The sequence below is a fragment of the Emys orbicularis genome, chromosome 6, assembly GCF_028017835.1.
Source record: "Emys orbicularis isolate rEmyOrb1 chromosome 6, rEmyOrb1.hap1, whole genome shotgun sequence".
Taxonomy (NCBI): Eukaryota; Metazoa; Chordata; order Testudines; family Emydidae; genus Emys; species Emys orbicularis.
Window position 1 is genome coordinate 793,821 of NC_088688.1, and position 18,719 is coordinate 812,539.

General features: G+C 57.5%; 1 protein-coding gene across 1 annotated transcript; it reads right to left on the reverse strand.

The window, feature by feature from the left end:
- Window positions 1-2,468: 2,468 nt before the first annotated feature.
- Window positions 2,469-16,330, reverse strand: LOC135880019 (avidin-like). Its single transcript, XM_065406096.1, has 4 exons — window positions 16,215-16,330; window positions 6,005-6,215; window positions 4,640-4,760; window positions 2,469-2,783 (listed from the first exon to the last, which is right to left on the reverse strand). The coding sequence occupies exons 1-4, from the start codon at window positions 16,287-16,289 to the stop codon at window positions 2,750-2,752; spliced, it is 441 nt and encodes a 146-aa protein (XP_065262168.1). The 5' UTR covers window positions 16,290-16,330; the 3' UTR covers window positions 2,469-2,749.
- Window positions 16,331-18,719: the final 2,389 nt, after the last annotated feature.

Genomic DNA, 18,719 nt, shown 5'->3' on the forward strand with positions numbered 1-18,719 from the left:
ATAAAATAAAATACACAAGTCTAAGCCTAATACAGTAATAAAACTGAATACAGATAAAATCTCACCCTCAGAGATGTTTCAATACGTTTCTTTCAGAGACTGGACGCCTTCCTAGTCTGGGCACAATCCTTTCCCCTGGTACAGCCCTTGTTCCAGCTCAGGTGGTAGCTAGGGGATTCCTCATGATGGCTCCCTCTTTTCTCGGTTCCACCCATTTATATATCTTGTGCATAAGGCGGGAATCCTTTGTCCATCTGAGTTCTCACCCCCCTTCTCAATGGAAAAGCACCAAGTTAAAGATGGATTCCATTTCAGCTGACATGATCACATGTCACTGTAAGACTTCATTACCCACTTGCCAGCACACAGGTATACAGGAAGACTTACAGGTAAAACACACCCATCTGCAGTCAATTGTCCTGGTTAATGGGAGTCATCAAGATTCCAAACCACCATTAATGGCCCACACTTTGCATAATTACAATAGGCCCTCAGAGTTATATTTCTAGGTTCAGATACAAGAGTGATACATTTATACAAATAGGATGACCACACTCAGTAGATTATAAGCTTTGTAATGATACCTTACAAGAGACCTTTTGCATGAAGCATATTCCAATTACATTAGCATATTTTCATAAAATCATATAGAGTGCAACGTCACAACAACTTCAACCCTGATGAAGCTTGGAAAGCCGAATGGAGTTCACAAGAAGTCACAAATAAATACCTCGTAAAAAACCCGATGCAGAAGATCCCTGGCTTCAATCTCCCACGAAGGTCATTGGAACCCTAACCCGTATCCGCACAAACCATGGCAGGTGGGGATACTTGCTGCACAAATGGAAAATTAAAGACTCTCCAGTGTGCAATTGGTTACCCAGAACAGACCATGGATCATATAATGACTCAATGCCCAATTCACAAATACGAAGGAGGCATCACAATGATACACGCCGCTGCTCCTGACGCAGTTATCTTGCTTAACCATGTGAATGTAAAATTATAGTTCTTGCTCTCCATTTTCATCAGCCATACGAAGAAGAAGTAGTGCTCCTTTAGCATCCCCATTGTCCAGTGCCCCCCACTGATTGTCTGGCAGGCTTCCTGCTTCTGATGTATTTAACACATTTTTGATGTTAGTTTTTGAGTCTTTGGCTAGTTGCTCTTCGTATTGTTTATAGGCCTGTCTAATTACACTTTTACACTTAACTTGCCGGAGTTGATGCTCCTTTCTCTTGTTCTCACTAGGATTTGACTTCCAATTTTTAAAGGTACCTTTTGCCTCCAACCTCCTCTTTTTCTCTGTTAGCCACGGTGGCATTTTTTTTTGGTCCCTTTACAATTTTTTTATTTCAGGTATACATTTAATTTGAGCCTCTATTATGGTGTTTAAATAGTTTCCAGGCAGTTTGCAGGCATTTCACTCTTGTGACTGTTCCTTTTCATTTCTGTTTAACTGGCCTCCTCCTTTCTGTGTAGTTCCCCTTTCTGAAGTTAAATGCTACAGTGCTGAGGTTCTTTGGTACCCCCCCCTCCCCGCAGTGATGTTACATTTAATTATATTGTGGTTGCTATTACCAAGCGGTTCAGCTCTATGCACATGTTGGGCCAGGTCCTGTGCACCATTTAGGACTAAATCAAGAATTGCCTCTGCCCTTGTGGGTTCCGGGACTAGCTGCCCCCCATTGGGGTGGAGCAGCTCCTGCTCCCCAGAGGCCTCCCTCCCCCTTTGGATTATTGCCCCAGTGTGTTAATGGTGGGCCTGACCCAGGGCCTGACCCCTCCACCCTCTGCACAGGGCCAGCCAGCCCCATGCTCCGTGGGCTGTTCAAATCCCAGGAGATGAGCTCAGGTCCCACTTCAAGGCCTCTCCCTTCCTGCTCTATGGCGGGGGGCAGGGTTCCCAGCTCCTCCAATTGGATCCAAGCAGCAGTGGGATTTTAGTCAGGGGTGGGCGGGAACATGTGGCTTTGAATCTCCAGAGCTTTAATCCACAGGTTTGCCCGTCCCTTTCCCCGTGCTGGGTTCCTCCGGAGCGTTATGCCGCCCGTGGAGGGTTTCAAGGGAGAACCACACAGAACTGAGCTGTTTTTCCGATGGAAAATGTTTATTTGGCTCCTGGTGCCTAGAACTCAAGGTGTGCGGCGCCGGATACCCGAGAGAAACAAACCCCCGGGCTGAGAGCGCTGGCCAGGAACCTCCTGAGTGAGCGAAGGGCCGTTTAGCAGGAAGGGCGTCTCCTAGGGGCTGTACAGCGGCTGTTGCACTCTGTGCCCCAGGCAATGGGCAGTGAGCAAAGGAGCGAACCAGGGGGATGAACCTGCCAAGGAGCGTTCCGGGAAGGGCCCGGCTCATGGGAGAGAATCCGGCACCTCCCAGGGAATCCAGAGAGCGGCAGGTGGGAATCACGGCTCAGCAACAGCTTCACCCCAAGAGCCAAGAGTGATAAAAACACAAGAGACACATTTGCCTCCCGCGCTAGAGCTTTACTGGGAAAGGAACTAAACTGCAGCGTGGGGGGCGCAGGCAGCAATTCTGGGGGGGTAACCGGAGAGCGAGGGGAGATGGAGACAGAGATGGCGCCTCTGCAGCCCAGCAAACAGCCCTGAGGCCGGGCGAGACGCTCTCGAGAGAGCCCAGGACAATTCCGGACAGGGGAGCCAGGAGCCCTGGGGCTGCAGAGTGGGATGACGGCGCTGCTGGGTCACCGTACACCGTCGCTCCTCACAGATTCACCCACGTTCCATCACTTGATCCGGGTGAAAACATTTGTGCCGACCCTGCGGGGAAGCGCAGAATTCATAGATTCATAGAGTGACAGTCAGAAGTTAGGTTACAATTCTGTCACGGAGCCAGGTCACAGATTCTGTGACTTTCCGTGACCTCCAGGACTTCTTCTGGGGCAGGGATGGAGCAGCTGTCAGCACTGGGGCCTCTGGAGCTGCGGCCGGGGTCGGGGAGGCACCAGAACAGCTGACCGGCAGCCAACCTTGGGGCCGGTGGGCAGTGGTCCCCAGCCTGCTGGCGCAGCGGCTGGGGTTGGGTCAGCCCCTGCAGCAGGAGCAGCCGCAAGCCCCAGCAGGCTCTGTTTGTTTCTCTGTTTGTTGCAGGCTTCCATGAATGTTTGTTCATTGCCCGCGACCAGTCCCTGACTTTTACTAAAAATCCCTGGGACAGAATCTTACCCTTAGTCAGAAGGGACCCTCAGCTTTGTCAAGCATAGAATCATAGAATCATAGAATCTCAGGGTTGGAAGGGACCTCAGGAGGTATCTAGTCCAACCCCCTGCTCAAAGCTCATCCAGTCTGATCTCCTGTGCAGCACAGGACAGCCACACTGTCCCCGCCCCCTGCCCAGTAACTCGGGAATGGCTGAAGCATCTTCCAGAAAAGCAGCCGGGTTTGAGCTGAAGCCCGTGAAGAGCTGGAGAACCCAGCGCTGCCCTGGGCTGTTTGCTCCAAGGGTTAAACATTTGGGCCTTATTTCTGATGGGAATTTGTCCGGCTTCAGCTTCCAGCCATTGGTTCTTGTCCTGCCTTTCCCTGCTAGACTGAGCAGCCCGTCAGCGCCTGGTATTTTCCCTCTGTGGTTTGTTCTCACCTGTTATTTGCCCAGCACAGACCATGTGCTCGGTGCTGCCCCATACAGGGCGGGGGGGCGAAGGGGCAGAAAGTGCATCAGCCTCAGAAGGAGAAAAGACCAAAGGACACCCCCTCCCAGGCCACCTGCCTGAGCACCGTTGCCTGGGGAAACGCCTCCTCCAGGCTGCACCTCACAGGGGCACCCAGCCGCCCAGCCCAGGGAGGCAGCGTGGCTGTGGGCACCCCGCACTGGCCTGGCCTCAGAGCCACCCAGCAGCACCCGGGGGTGGGCAGGGCTCCACAGGCTGCACGTCCCCGTGGTGCTCAGCAGGGCTGTTGGGGGCAGGGACCCATCAGCAGCCACCCGCTCAAAGCTCCCCTTGGTGCCCCCCAGGGCAGGCAGCCTCCCTCCCCCACCCCCCGTGGGCCCCTCCATAAGGCGGGCAGGGCCATGGGGCACTAGCAGCCCCATGAGGGGAAGGGTTCAGCAGTGTGTGCGTCATGGGGCAACTCGGCCTTTGCTGGGGCCCGGCCCAGGGTAACAGCAGGGAACGGCTTTGCCAGGGCTGCCCGAAGCCTCATTATCCAGCCTCCCCCAGTTCTTCCAGGTGCCCCAGCCGCCTGCACCCCCGGAGATGGTTCTGTCCCAGGGGCTGCTCCCCAGTGACAAGCTGTCCCAGCCCCCTCTCTGCTTCCCCGTTAGTCTCTCACAGGCCTGGGGAAACTTGGCTCGGGCCCCCGGGATCACAGCCCTGGGATGTGACAGGGCCGAGGGAACTCTGCAGCCTTGGGGAATAAACCTGCATTCGAGTTCACACCACTTCATCCTCCCCCAGCGAGACACTGGAGGGCGAAGGGTCCCCACGGGTCGGTGACTCTGGACTGAGAGCCCTGCCCTGTCCCCGCAGGCTGGTTTTCCTACATCTCCAGCGCTAGGAGCCGGGATCCCAGCCCTGCCCTTGGCACAGCGCCGAGCAGAGATGGGCCCAGGCCCTGCAGTCCCAGCTCCGCAGGCGGCACCTTCGCTCCTGGCCAGTCTGGGCCCAGTCACCCACCTGGTCGCTCTCCAGTCGGCGCTGGGGGATCCGACCTCCTTGCGCAACAGCCACATGGTCTTCAGAATCTCCTCCCCATTATCATCCACGAAGCACTGGCCCACGAAGACGGTCATCGAGTCTGCGGGGGAACCGGACAGGAGTGAACGTCAGTGAGGCCCCCAAGAGACAGAGCCCAGACCCCAGAGAAGGAGGAGGACTTGCTTAAAGCACGACTGGAGAGGAAGGAACCGCTACAGAATAGAACAGAAAGTCATGTTGTAGGTGGAGCTGGCAGCAGCACCTAGAGTTAAGAGCGCCTGACGTTTTCCATCATAAGACCCTGTTCTCAGTTGTTTATAACTTGCCACATTTCATAAGAACATAAGAACGGCCAGACTGGGTCAGACCAAAGGCCCATCTAGCCCAGTATCCTGTCTGCCGACAGTGGCCACTGCCAGGTGCCCCAGAGGGATGGGGCTGGAGGCAGAGGCTGAATGGAAGTTCCTGCCTCAGGTTCCCCTGATCCCCCCCCCCCCCCCACCCAGTAACCCGTAAGGCTCCGTTCCCACCCCTCAATCTGCTCTGGATGGCTCTGGTTTACACTCCCTCCTCCAGGCTCCCCCCCACCCCTGTGTCTCACAGCCCCCGCGTCTGCAGGGGGACACGCTCCTGCTGCCCCCAGCCCCTGCCCACTGCTGTGGAGCCCCCCAGGAGGCAGTTCCCAGTAATGGTCCCCAGCGCGTCCGGCTGAGCGAGGCCTCGCACCCAGACTGGGGAGGCCCACAAGTGCTCTGTGCATACGGGATGGCTGAGCGCTGAGCCAGGGGCTGGGTCTGTACAGCGCCTAGCGCCACAGGGGCCTCGGCACTACCTACTACAGACAGTGACTAACAGTTCATAGCAACACTGGGGTTGGAACGCGCAGAGCTCTCCAGCGCCCCCAACAGGCTGCCGTGGACAAGCCAGGGTGGAGACAAAGCAGCTCGTGGTGCCCCCCAGAGCCTCTCGTCCCCAGAGCACTTGCTAAGCCGGCGAGGTGGGTCCCCCAAGGGTCCCCGTGAGCAGGTGGAGAGGTGATGGGGGAGCTGCTCAGCAAGTCCCAGGCAGAGCCCAGGATGGACCCCAGGAGCTCTGACCACACGGCCTCGGAGACACAGCCCAGGGTGAGCGATGGGCGGGCCCCACAGGTTGGTACTTTTGTATCTCGTTTCCGGTCTGTTCAGTTCTGGCTCAGAGCCCCGGCACTGTCGAGAGCTGAGCATTAAGGGGCCGGAAGAGCAGAGGATGGTGCAGAGACTGGGCGGGGAAGTGTTTCAGCCTGGTTAGCACTGAATTCCCCTCCATTCCCCTCCCCCCCGGGCACCGAACCCTCGGGCCACGTACTTGAGAACGTCCAGCTCACGGTGAAGCCAAAGGTCGGCTGCTTCCTCTGGCTCTTGCGGTTCTGGGACCCCTTCAGGGGCGACACCAGGATGCGTTTGTCGGTGACCGTCACCGCCGTGTGGTACGAACCGGTGAATCCCCCCTCGGCGTTCACGGCAGAGATGGTCATGTTAGAGCCCAGCTCATTCCTCCACAATCCAGACAGGACGCACTGAAAGAGGGACACGGTCAGCAGGATGGGTCCCCCCGCAGCACTGCAGGGTCAGACTCTCCCCCAGGCCAGGAACGCAGGAGCCAGACCCACAAACCAGGAGAGGAACAGAGCAGGGTCTGTGATCGGATTCCCGTGACCCAGAGGGAAGCCTCTTTCTCTGCCCCAAACCTGCAGGGACTGGCTGGCTCAGGGGTTAGATCCCTCCTGTGCTGTGTTTTTCTCCTCGCGCACTGACTCCGGCTGTTCCCATTCCCCACAGGAACACTCGGCCCCTTTCCAAACCCCGCTCAGCTGTTGGCCTCAGCGAGATCTCACGGCAGTGAGGTCCATGTCTTTAACTACAAGATCACCTGCGATTTTCCCACAGGCCCCATCTCATTCAGTGCTCCGTACAGACCTGCTCTGGGGCTGTGCAGGGAATGAGCCGTGGGCCGTAGGACCCCTGCCTCCTTTGTTGCAGAAGCTGGAAGGTGCGGAGTGACTGAGGCAGGGGACTGCAGGGAGAGAGAGAACGGTCTCATGGGGAAGACAGCTGAATGCTGCCCTGGAGATGAGATTCTGTCCCTGCCTCTGCCACACGGGTCCCATGTGATGCTAGGCAAGTCACCTACACCAGCCTTGTCACAGAGAGCCCCGGTGCGCGCCTCATTTTCTGGGTGCCTGACTCGAGACGACGGGGGTGAGATTTGCAGAAGTGCGAGGCGCTCACAGCTGCAGTCAGTGGGAGCTGGGCTTTGAGCGTGGACAGTGCTGTCAAACCCCAAGTTCTCTGACAAACCAGACCCTTGGCCTCACAAATAGGACATCCAAAATTAGCCAGCACTTGTGACAGATCTGGCCTTGACCTCGGCATCTCCGTTCCCCACCTGTAAAATGGGGACACTTCATCCTCATGGATTTAGGGGCAGAAGGGCCCTGCAGATCATGTGTGTCACTGTTGGCTGCGCTGCAGCAGAGCTCTGAGGAAGACACCCAGTCTTGACTTTAAAACTCCACCACATCCCTAGGTCAGTCGTTAATTCCCCTCCTGGTTAAAATTTACACCTGATTTCTAGTCTTGTTCTGCCTTTGGCTGCTAGATCAAGTTGCTGGCTGCTTCCAGAAATCTCTGCCCCACATACGGACGACTTCTGTTCCACGTTCCAGTCACTGCTGAGCCGTCTCTGTGATAAACTAAATAGCTTGAGCTGCTTTCTGTCACCATAAGGCAGATGTTCTAGGCAGATCATTCTCCTCCCTCTCTTCAGCGCCCTTCCCAAGGGTTTCCATGAACATGAACTCATGAATATTTGTAACCCACTAAAATACTCCAGGAAGAGCTACCTAGAGAAACCCACGAGGAAATGAACAGCTCTGTGTTCAGTGCAGGCTTTAAACGGTGTACAGGAAATAGAGCCCAGAGCTACGCCTGAATAATGAGCATAAAAGCAAATATTGCATAACAAGGCATTCAATGAGTGCACTGACTGAGGCCCCATTGAGTGCCTGTATGCACTGACTGAGGCCCCATTGAGTGCCTGTATGCACTGACTGAGGCCCCATTGAGTGCCTGTATGCACTGACTGAGCTGTCGGTGACTGTGGAATTAGAGACTGTCGCATGGGGCTGATGTACAAAGCAGCTGTTGTCTGGGCAAACTGGTATTTCCTAACTTCTGAGTGCCTGACTTTTTCTTACCGTTCTCTTCACGTCGTTTTTTTTGTATGTTATATAAATCAGTGTGAAGCCCTCCCGAGGAGCCTGGGTTCCGTTTTGGCCATCCCACTTCAAACCAGACACTGCAGGAGTCGAGGGGTTCGCAAAGGGGTGACAAGGATGGGTAGAGATGTGCGGGGGGAGACAGAGAGGAGACAAATGAGAGCTAACATGACAGAGGGACACATGATAGTGACTAGGACAAAGGAGGTTCCCGGGTGCTGCCGCTCACTCTCATAACACAGGAACATTACATAAAACTGAAAAGCAGCACATTTAAAACTGATCCAAAGGAAATGCGTTCTCATACTATGCACAGTCAGTGGAACTCCCTGCCACATGATTTCATCAAGGCCAAAGCTTAGCACTGTCCAGAAAAGGCTCAGACGTTTCTATGGTGAATGAAACCAGACTGAACTAGAACAGTAACGATTAAAACAAATACAAGTTTGGGGAGGGCTCTGACCCCTGCTTCAGGGCAGGAGTGCACCCCTGACTGCTGGGTTCAGGCGGAAGCTCTTCTGGGGCACGTTAATCCCATCACTGCCTCCTCCGTGCTTCCTCACACCTTCCTCTGAAGAAGCTGCTACTAGCTAGGTTTGGAGATGGGAAACTGAATTGACTGGTTTCAGAGTAGCAGCTGTGTTAGTCTGTATCCATAAGAACATAAGAAAGGCCGTACTGGGTCAGACCAAAGGTCCATCTAGCCCAGTATCCTGTCTACTGACAGTGGCCAATCCCAGGTGCCGCAGAAGGAGTGAACCTAACAGGCAATGATCAAGTGATCTCTCTCCTGCCATCCATCTCCACCCTCTGACAAACAGAGGCTAGGGACACCATTCCTTACCCATCCTGGCTAATAGCCATTCATGGACTTAACCACCATGAATTTATCCAGTTCTCTTTTAAACTCTGTTATAGTCCTAGCCTTCACAACCTCCTCAGGTAAGGAGTTCCACAAGTTGACTGTGCGCTGCGTGAAGAAGAACTCCCTTTTATTTGTTTTAAACCTGCTGCCTATTAATTTCATTTGATGACCCCTAGTTCTTGTATTATGGGAATAAGTAAATAACTTTTCCTTATCCACTTTCTCCACATCACTCATGATTTTATATACCTCTATCATATCCCCCCTTAGTCTCCTCTTTTCCAAGCTGAAGAGTCCTAGCCTCTTTAATCTCTCCTCATATGGGTCCCGTTCCAAACCCTTAATCATTTTAGTTGCCCTTTTCTGAACCTTTTCTAGTGCCAGTATATCTTTTTTGAGATGAGGAGACCACATCTGTACGCAGTATTTGAGTTGAGGGCGTACCATCGATTTATATAAGGGCAATAATATATTCTCAGTCTTATTCTCTATCCCCTTTTTAATGATTCCTAACATCCTGTTTGCTTTTTTGACCGCCTCTGCATACTGCGTGGACATCTTCAGAGAACTATCCACGATGACTCCAAGATCTTTTTCCTGACTTGTTGTAGCTAAATTAGCCCCCATCATATTGTATGTATAGTTGGGGTTATTTTTTCCAATGTGCATTACTTTACATTTATCCACATTAAATTTAATTTGCCATTTTGTTGCCCAATCACTTAGTTTTGTGAGATCTTTTTGAAGTTCTTCACAGTCTGCTTTGGTCTTAACTATCTTTAGCAGTTTAGTATCATTTGCAAACTTTGCCACCTCACTGTTTACCCCTTTCTCCAGATCATTTATGAATAAGTTGAATAGGATCAGTCTGAGGACTGACCCTTGGGGAACACCACTAGTTACCCCTCTCCATTCTGAGAATTTACCATTAATTCCTACCCTTTGTTCCTGGTCTTTTAACCAGTTCTCAATCCATGAAAGGACCTTCCCTTTTATCCCATGGCAGCTTAATTTACATAAGAGCCTTTGGTGAGGGACCTTGTCAAAGGCTTTCTGGAAATCGAAGTACACTATGTCCACTGGATCCCCCTTGTCCACATGTTTGTTGACCCCTTCAAAGAATTCTAATAGATTAGTAAGACACGATTTCCCTTTACAGAAACCATGTTGACTATTGCTCAACAGTTTATGTTTTTCTATGTGTCGGACAATTTTATTCTTAACTATTGTTTTGACTAATTTGCCTGGTACAGACGTTAGACTTACTGGTCTGTAATTGCCGGGATCACCTCCAGAGCCCTTTTTAAATATTGGCGTTACATTAGCTAACTTCCAGTCATTGGGTACAGAAGCTGATTTAAAGGACAGGTTACAAACCTTAGTTAACAGTTCCGCAACTTCACATTTGAGTTCTTTCAGAACTCTTGGGTGAATGCCATCTGGTCCCGGTGACTTGTTAATGTTAAGTTTATCAATTAATTCCAAAACCTCCTCTCGTGACCCCTTCAATCCGTGACAGTTCCTCAGATTTGTCACCTACAAAAGCCAGCTCAGGTTTGGGAATCTCCCTAACCTCCTCAGCCGTGAAGACTGAAGCAAAGAATCCATTTAGTTTCTCCGCAATGACTTTATCGTCTTTAAGCGCTCCTTTTGTATCTCGATCATCAAGGGGCCCCACTGGTTGTTTAGCAGGCTTCCTGCTTCTGATGTACTTAAAAAACATTTTGTTATTACCTTTGGAGTTTTTGGCTAGCCGTTCTTCAAACTCCTCTTTGGCTTTTCTTATTACATTCTTGCACTTAATTTGGCAGTGTTTATGCTCCTTTCTATTTGCCTCACTAGGACTTGACTTCCACTTTTTAAAGGAAGTCTTTTTATCTCTCACTGCTTCTTTTACATGGTTGTTAAGCCACGGTGGCTCTTTTTTAGTTCTTTTACTGTGTTTCTTAATTTGGGGTATACATTGAAGTTGGGCCTCTATTATGGTGTCTTTAAAAAGCGCCCATGCAGCTTGCAGGGATTTCACTTTAGTCACTTTACCTTTTAACTTCTGTTTAACTAACCTCCTCATTTTTGCATAGTTCCCCCTTTTGAAATTAAATGCCACAGTGTTGGGCTGTTGAGATGTTCTTCCCACCACAGGGATGTTGAATGCTATGGTATTATGGTCACTATTTCCAAGCGGTCCTGCTATAGTTACCTCTTGGACCAGCTCCTGCGCTCCACTCAGGACTAAATCTAGAGTTGCCTCTCCCCTTGTGGGTTCCCGTACCAGCTGCTCCAGGAAGCAGTCATTTAAAGTATCGAGAAATTTTATCTCTGCATTTCGTCCTGAGGTGAAATGTTCCCAGTCAATATGGTGATAATTGAAATCCCCCACTATTATTGGGTTCTTAATTTTGATAGCCTAATTTCCCTTAGCATTTCATCATCACTATCACCGTCCTGGTCAGGTGGTCGATAATAGATCCCTAATGTTATATTCTTATTAGAGCATGAAATTTCTATCCATAGAGATTCTATGGAACATGCGGATTTGCTTAAGATTTTTACTTCATTTGATTGTACATTTTCTTTCACATATAGTGCCACTCCCCCCCCCTGCACGACCTGACCACAAAAAGAACAGGAGTACTTGTGGCACCTTAGAGACTAACAAATTTATTTGGGCATAATCTTTCATGGGCTACAGCCCACTTCATCGGATGCATAGAATGGAATATATAATAAGAGTGTATATATATACATACAGAGAAGATGCCATACCAGCTCTAAGAGGCTAATTAATTAAGATGATCTATTATCAGCAGGAAAAAAACTTTTGTAGTGTTAATCAAGATGGTCAATTACAGACAGTTGACAAGAGGTGTAAGGATAGTTATCATAAGGAAATAGATTCAAGTAGTGTAATGACTCAGCCATTCCCAGTCTCTGTTCAAGCCAGAGTCAATGGTATCTAATTTGCAAATCAATTCAAGCTCAGCAGTTTCTCGTTGCAGTCTGTTTTTAAAGTCTTTCTGTTGAAAAATTGCCACCTTCAGGCAATTGGCTCCATGGGTGAATCCAGGCTGGGAATTCCCACATGCCCAATTTGCCCTGCTCTACCCTCCAAAGGCACGGCCATGGGACCCTCGTGCCAAACAGCCGGAGGGCGACCAGCAGCCAGAAAAGGTGGTGTCATGCTATCAAATCGAAGGGAGTCTTGTGTCCCAGTGCTGAAGATTGGGAGCTTTGCAGAGCTGAGCCTGCTGCATCTGGCCCCCTCACTGCGTATCTTCCTTGGCCAGCTGTGTCTGCTCGCTGGGACACGGCTCCCCAGCTGGCTCTGGGTTTTAGGGCACCCCAGCACCGCACTGCCCATTGCCACACATTCTGCTCCCCCCTCGCCCACCCACTGCGACATTCTCCTCCCGGCGCCATCATCCGCCGGGCACCCCGGGAGCCCCTTCCCGTCACAATAACAACAAACCCCGGAGCCATTCCTGTCCCTGCCTTTGGGGGAGGTGAAATCTCCTGATGGGACGTGCAGCGGCTCAGCCCAAGCGCCGCCCGCTGTACGAGATGCTGCTGCTTTCCCTCAAGAGTAAAATCCCTGGGGGGGGGAAGTCCCTACCCCCCACTCGCCTCCCCAAGACTCATTTCAGTGCCTGACCCCACTGCCCCTTGCCCTGGGCTGTCACGCCACCCTCCCTAAGCAAGAGGCCCCTGCCCACCCCAGAGCGAGCGCCCAGCCCCCTCGGCCCCTCACCCTGCCCCAGCCTGAGACACCCCAGAGTGAGCACCCAGCCCCCTCGGCCCCTCACGCTGCCCCACCTGGAGACACCCCAGAGCGCGTGCCCAGCCCCATCAGCCCCTCACCTTTCCCCACCCAGAGACACCCCAGAGCCAGCACCCAGCCCCCTCGGCCCCTCACCCTGCCCCGGCCTGAGACACCCCAGAGCCAGCGCCCGGCCCCCTCGGCCCCTCACCCTGCCCCACCCGGAGACACCCCAGAGCCAGCGCCCAGCCCCCTCGGCCCCTCACCCTGCCCCCGCCTGAGACACCCCAGAGCCAGCGCCCAGCCCCCTCGGCCCCTCACCCTGCCCCGGCCTGTCCCGGCCCAGAGCGAGCGCCCAGCCCCCTCGGCCCCTCACCCTGCCCCAGCCTGAGACACCCCAGAGCCAGCGCCCAGCCCCCTCGGCCCCTCACCCTGCCCCGGCCTGAGACACCCCAGAGTCAGCGCCCAGCTCCCTCGGCCCCTCGCCCTGTCCTGGCCTGAAACACCACCGAGCCAGCACCCAGCTCCCTCGGCCCCTCACCCTGCCCTGGCCTGAGACACCCCAGAGCCAGCGCCCAGCCCCCTCGGCTCCTCGCCCTGCCCCGGCCTGAGACACCCCAGAGCCAGCACCCAGCTCCCTCGGCCCCTCACCCTGCCCTGGCCTGAGACACCCCAGAGCCAGCACCCAGCTCCCTCGGCCCCTCACCCTGCCCCGCCTGAGACACCCCAGAGCGAGTGCCCGGCCCCCTCGGCCCCTCACCCTGCCCCGGCCTGAGACACCCCAGAGCCAGCACCCAGCTCCCTCGGCCCCTCACCCTGCCCTGGCCTGAGACACCCCAGAGCCAGCACCCAGCTCCCTCGGCCCCTCACCCTGCCCCGCCTGAGACACCCCAGAGCGAGTGCCCGGCCCCCTCGGCCCCTCACCCTGCCCCGGCCTGAGACACCCCAGAGCCAGCGCCCAGCCCCCTCAGCCCCTCACCCTGCCCCGCCTGAGACACCCCAGAGCGAGTGCCCGGCCCCCTCGGCCCCTCATCCTGCCCCGGCCTGAGACACCCCAGAGCCAGCGCCCAGCCCCCTCAGCCCCTCACCCTGCCCCGGCCTGAGACACCCCAGAGCCAGCGCCCAGCCCCCTCGACTCCTCATCCTGCCCCACCCGGAGACACCCCAGAGCCAGCGCCCAGCCCCCTCGGCCCCTCACCCTGCCCCGGCCTGAGACACCCCAGAGCGAGCGCCCAGCCCCCGGGGCCCCTCACCCTGCCCCCGCCTGAGACACCCCAGAGCCAGCGCCCAGCCCCCTCGGCCCCTCACCCTGCCCCCGCCTGAGACACCCCAGAGCCAGCGCCCAGCCCCCTCCGCCCCTCACCCTGCCCCGCCTGAGACACCCCAGAGCGAGTGCCCGGCCCCCTCGGCCCGTCAGCCTGCCCTGGCCTGAGACACCCCAGAGCCAGCGCCCAGCCCCCTCGGCCTCTCACCCTGCCCCGGCCTGAGACAGCCCAGAGCCAGCACCCAGCCCCCTCGGCCCCTCACCCTGCCCGGCCTGAGACATCCCAGAGCCAGCGCCCAGCCCCCTCCGCCCCTCACCCTGCCCCAGCCTGAGACACCCCAGAGCCAGCGCCCAGCCCCCTCAGCCCCTCACCCTGCCCCGGCCTGAGACACCCCAGAGCCAGCGCCCAGCCCCCTCGGCCTCTCACCCTGCCCCGGCCTGAGACAGCCCAGAGCCAGCGCCCAGCCCCCTCGGCCTCTCACCCTGCCCCGGCCTGAGACAGCCCAGAGCCAGCGCCCAGCCCCCTCGGCCTCTCACCCTGCCCCGGCCTGAGACACCCCAGAGCCAGCGCCCAGCCCCCTCCGCCCCTCACCCTGCCCTGGCCTGAGACACCCCAGAGCCAGCGCCCAGCCCCCTCGGCCCCTCACCCTGCCCCGGCCTGAGACACCCCAGAGTCAGCGCCCAGCTCCCTCGGCCCCTCGCCCTGTCCTGGCCTGAAACACCACCGAGCCAGCACCCAGCTCCCTCGGCCCCTCACCCTGCCCTGGCCTGAGACACCCCAGAGCCAGCGCCCAGCCCCCTCGGCTCCTCGCCCTGCCCCGGCCTGAGACACCCCAGAGCCAGCACCCAGCTCCCTCGGCCCCTCACCCTGCCCTGGCCTGAGACACCCCAGAGCCAGCACCCAGCTCCCTCGGCCCCTCACCCTGCCCCGCCTGAGACACCCCAGAGCGAGTGCCCGGCCCCCTCGGCCCCTCACCCTGCCCCGGCCTGAGACACCCCAGAGCCAGCACCCAGCTCCCTCGGCCCCTCACCCTGCCCTGGCCTGAGACACCCCAGAGCCAGCACCCAGCTCCCTCGGCCCCTCACCCTGCCCCGCCTGAGACACCCCAGAGCGAGTGCCCGGCCCCCTCGGCCCCTCACCCTGCCCCGGCCTGAGACACCCCAGAGCCAGCGCCCAGCCCCCTCAGCCCCTCACCCTGCCCCGCCTGAGACACCCCAGAGCGAGTGCCCGGCCCCCTCGGCCCCTCATCCTGCCCCGGCCTGAGACACCCCAGAGCCAGCGCCCAGCCCCCTCAGCCCCTCACCCTGCCCCGGCCTGAGACACCCCAGAGCCAGCGCCCAGCCCCCTCGACTCCTCATCCTGCCCCACCCGGAGACACCCCAGAGCCAGCGCCCAGCCCCCTCGGCCCCTCACCCTGCCCCGGCCTGAGACACCCCAGAGCGAGCGCCCAGCCCCCGGGGCCCCTCACCCTGCCCCCGCCTGAGACACCCCAGAGCCAGCGCCCAGCCCCCTCGGCCCCTCACCCTGCCCCCGCCTGAGACACCCCAGAGCCAGCGCCCAGCCCCCTCCGCCCCTCACCCTGCTCCGCCTGAGACACCCCAGAGCGAGTGCCCGGCCCCCTCGGCCCGTCAGCCTGCCCTGGCCTGAGACACCCCAGAGCCAGCGCCCAGCCCCCTCGGCCTCTCACCCTGCCCCGGCCTGAGACAGCCCAGAGCCAGCACCCAGCCCCCTCGGCCCCTCACCCTGCCCGGCCTGAGACATCCCAGAGCCAGCGCCCAGCCCCCTCCGCCCCTCACCCTGCCCCAGCCTGAGACACCCCAGAGCCAGCGCCCAGCCCCCTCAGCCCCTCACCCTGCCCCGGCCTGAGACACCCCAGAGCCAGCGCCCAGCCCCCTCGGCCTCTCACCCTGCCCCGGCCTGAGACAGCCCAGAGCCAGCGCCCAGCCCCCTCGGCCCCTCACCCTGCCCGGCCTGAGACATCCCAGAGCCAGCGCCCAGCCCCCTCCGCCCCTCACCCTGCCCCAGCCTGAGACACCCCAGAGCCAGCGCCCAGCCCCCTCAGCCCCTCACCCTGCCCCGGCCTGAGACACCCCAGAGCCAGCACCCAGCCCCCTCGGCCTCTCACCCTGCCCCGGCCTGAGAGAGCCCAGAGCCAGCGCCCAGCCCCCTCGGCCCCTCATCCTGCCCCGGCCTGAGACACCCCAGAGCCAGCGCCCAGCCCCCTCGGCCTCTCACCCTGCCCCGGCCTGAGAGAGCCCAGAGCCAGCGCCCAGCTCCCTCGGCCCCTCACCCTGCCCCGCCTGAGACAGCCCAGAGCCAGCGCCCAGCCCCCTCGACCCCTCACCCTGCCCTGGCCTGAGACACCCCAGAGCCAGCGCCCAGCCCCCTCGACCCCTCACCCTGCCCTGTACCTTTCTATTGGAGGAGGCCGCGAGGGTCACCAGAGGCAGGGCGAGGAGCAGGGAGAAGACGACTTTCCCCATCATCTCTGGGAACGGCAGACGCCAGGTGAGTCTTCCAGGGACTCGTGTCTGGGGCTTCTGGTCAGTCTCCTCTTTATAGCTCCAGTGACCTCCCTCACTGGCGGTGCCAGCTATTGAGCAACTGCTGGCTGTTGAAAGTTGTTTTTCCTGCAGTGGGAACTGAATTTCTCAGAAGTGTTTGCCAGTGGCTGGCCACGTGCCGCCTGCCCTGCTGGTGGGAAGCGTTTGGCCGCTCGCTGGACAGGCCCGTGTGTGCCAGGTGGGGCCAGGGGGGTGACGTGAGCGCAGCTCGGAGTGGGCTGTGCTGGCCTGAGGGTCCCGCTCCCTGCCCGGGGGTGCCGGCTGGGTTCTGCAGAGTGGAGCTCCAGGGGGGTCCCACGGGGGAGGTCCTGGCCTGGGGGCAGGCTCCATGGGGCAGAGGAGGTTCAGTTTGAGGGATGCTCTCGCTTGGCACCACACAGAGGTCCCTGGCTCCAGGCACAAGAAAAGGACAGTTACCTGTTCTGTAACTGGCGTTCTTCGAGATGTGTTGCTCAGGTGTATTCCACTATAGGTGTGCGTGCTCGCCATGTGCACCGGTGCCGGAAGTTTTTCCCTTAGCAGCATCCGTAGTGGGGGAGCCCCGCTGCGACCCCTGGAGTGGTGCCAATATACCGCGCTATAAAGGGGGCTGCGTGCCCCCCCCCCCCCCAGTTCCTTCTTGCCAGACAACTCGGACAGAGGGGAAGGAGGGCGGGGTGTGGAATAGACAGGAGCAACACATCTCGAAGAACACCAGTTACGGAACAGGTCACTGTCCTTTCTTCTTCGAGTGATTGCTCCTGTGTATTCCACTGTAGGTGACTCCAAGCTATACCTGACGGAGGTGGGTAGGAGTTTAAATGTACAGGTTTAAGGGTTATCCGGGCGGAGCACCACCCTGCCAAACCCGGCGTCATCCCGCGTTTGGGAGACGATGTCATAGTGCGAGGAGAAGGTGTGGACAGAGGACCATGTAGCAGCCCTACAGATGTCCTGAATAGGGACGTGAGCCACATAGGCCGCTGACGAGGCCTGAGCTCTCATCGAATGGGCTTTCACTATAGGAGGCGGGGGAACCCCTGCCAGGTCATAGCAGGTGCAAATGCACGAGGTGATCCAGCGGGAGATCCACTGGGTGGAGACCGGTCGTCCCCTCATGCGCTCGGCCGAAGCAATAAAAAGCTGGGGGGACCTTCTAAAGGGCCTGGTTCTGTCTAAGTAAAAGGCCAGCGCTCTACGCACATCTAACATGTGCAGGCGCCGTTCCTCATTGGAGGAAAGGGGTTTAGGACAGAGGACCGGGAGGAAAATATCCTGATCCATGTGAAAAGCCGAGACTACCTTCGGCAAAAAAGCCGGGTGCGGGCGGAGCTGGACCTTATCCCTATGGAAGACCATATACGGCGGTTCAGAAGTCAGGGCCCTGAGCTCGGAGACCCGGTGGGCTGAGGTGATAGCCACTAAGAACGCCACCTTCCATGACAGGTGGGACCACGAACACGTGGCTAAAGGCTCAAAGGGAGGCCCTGTAAGGCGGGAGAGCACCAGGTTCAGGTCCCAGAGCGGGACCGGGGGTCTGGCGTAAGGGAATGCCCGATCTAACCCTTTCAGAAACCGGGCCGTCATGTGATGCAAGAATACCGACAGGCCCTGCACCAGGGGGTGGAAAGCCGAAATGGCCGCCAGGTGCACCCTGATGGAGGAGGGCGCCAGCCCTTGGGTCCTAAGGGACAGGAGGTAATCGAGGACAAGCTGGATAGACGCGGAAGAGGGAGAGGAACCTCTATCTCTCGCCCACCTAGAGAACCTATACCACTTAGCCAGGTAGGTTCTCTGCGTGGAGGGTTTCCTACTTTCCAGCAGGATCCTTCTCACAGCCTCAGAACACCTCCCTTCCTCCTCATTTAACCACAGAGCAGCCACGCTGTCAGGTGGAGCGTGGCTAGGTTGGGATGGAGGAGACGACCTTCCTCCTGGGAGAGGAGGTCCGGGCATAGCGGCAGCCTGCACGGAGGGGCCGCTAAGAGTTGCAGCAGGGACCCGTATCAATGCTGACGGGCCCAATCCGGGGCTATGAGAATAACCCTCGCCCCGTCTGACTTCACCTTCTGTAGGACCCTGCCTATTAAGGGGAAGGACGGGAAGACGTACAACATGGGCCCCGACCATGGGAGCAGGAACGCATCTGATATCGCCCCGTCGCCCCCTCCCGCTCTGGAGCAGAATCGAGGACACTGTCAATTCTGGGCGGTGGCGAACAGGTCTACCTGGGGAGTACTCCACTGTAGGAGGATCCACCTGGCTACCTCCCTGTGCAAGGACCACTCATGCTGTTCGGAGAACATTCTGCTCAGGCGGTCTGCGAGTGTGTTGCTCTTGCCGGGCTGGTAAAAGGCCCGCAGGAGTATATTG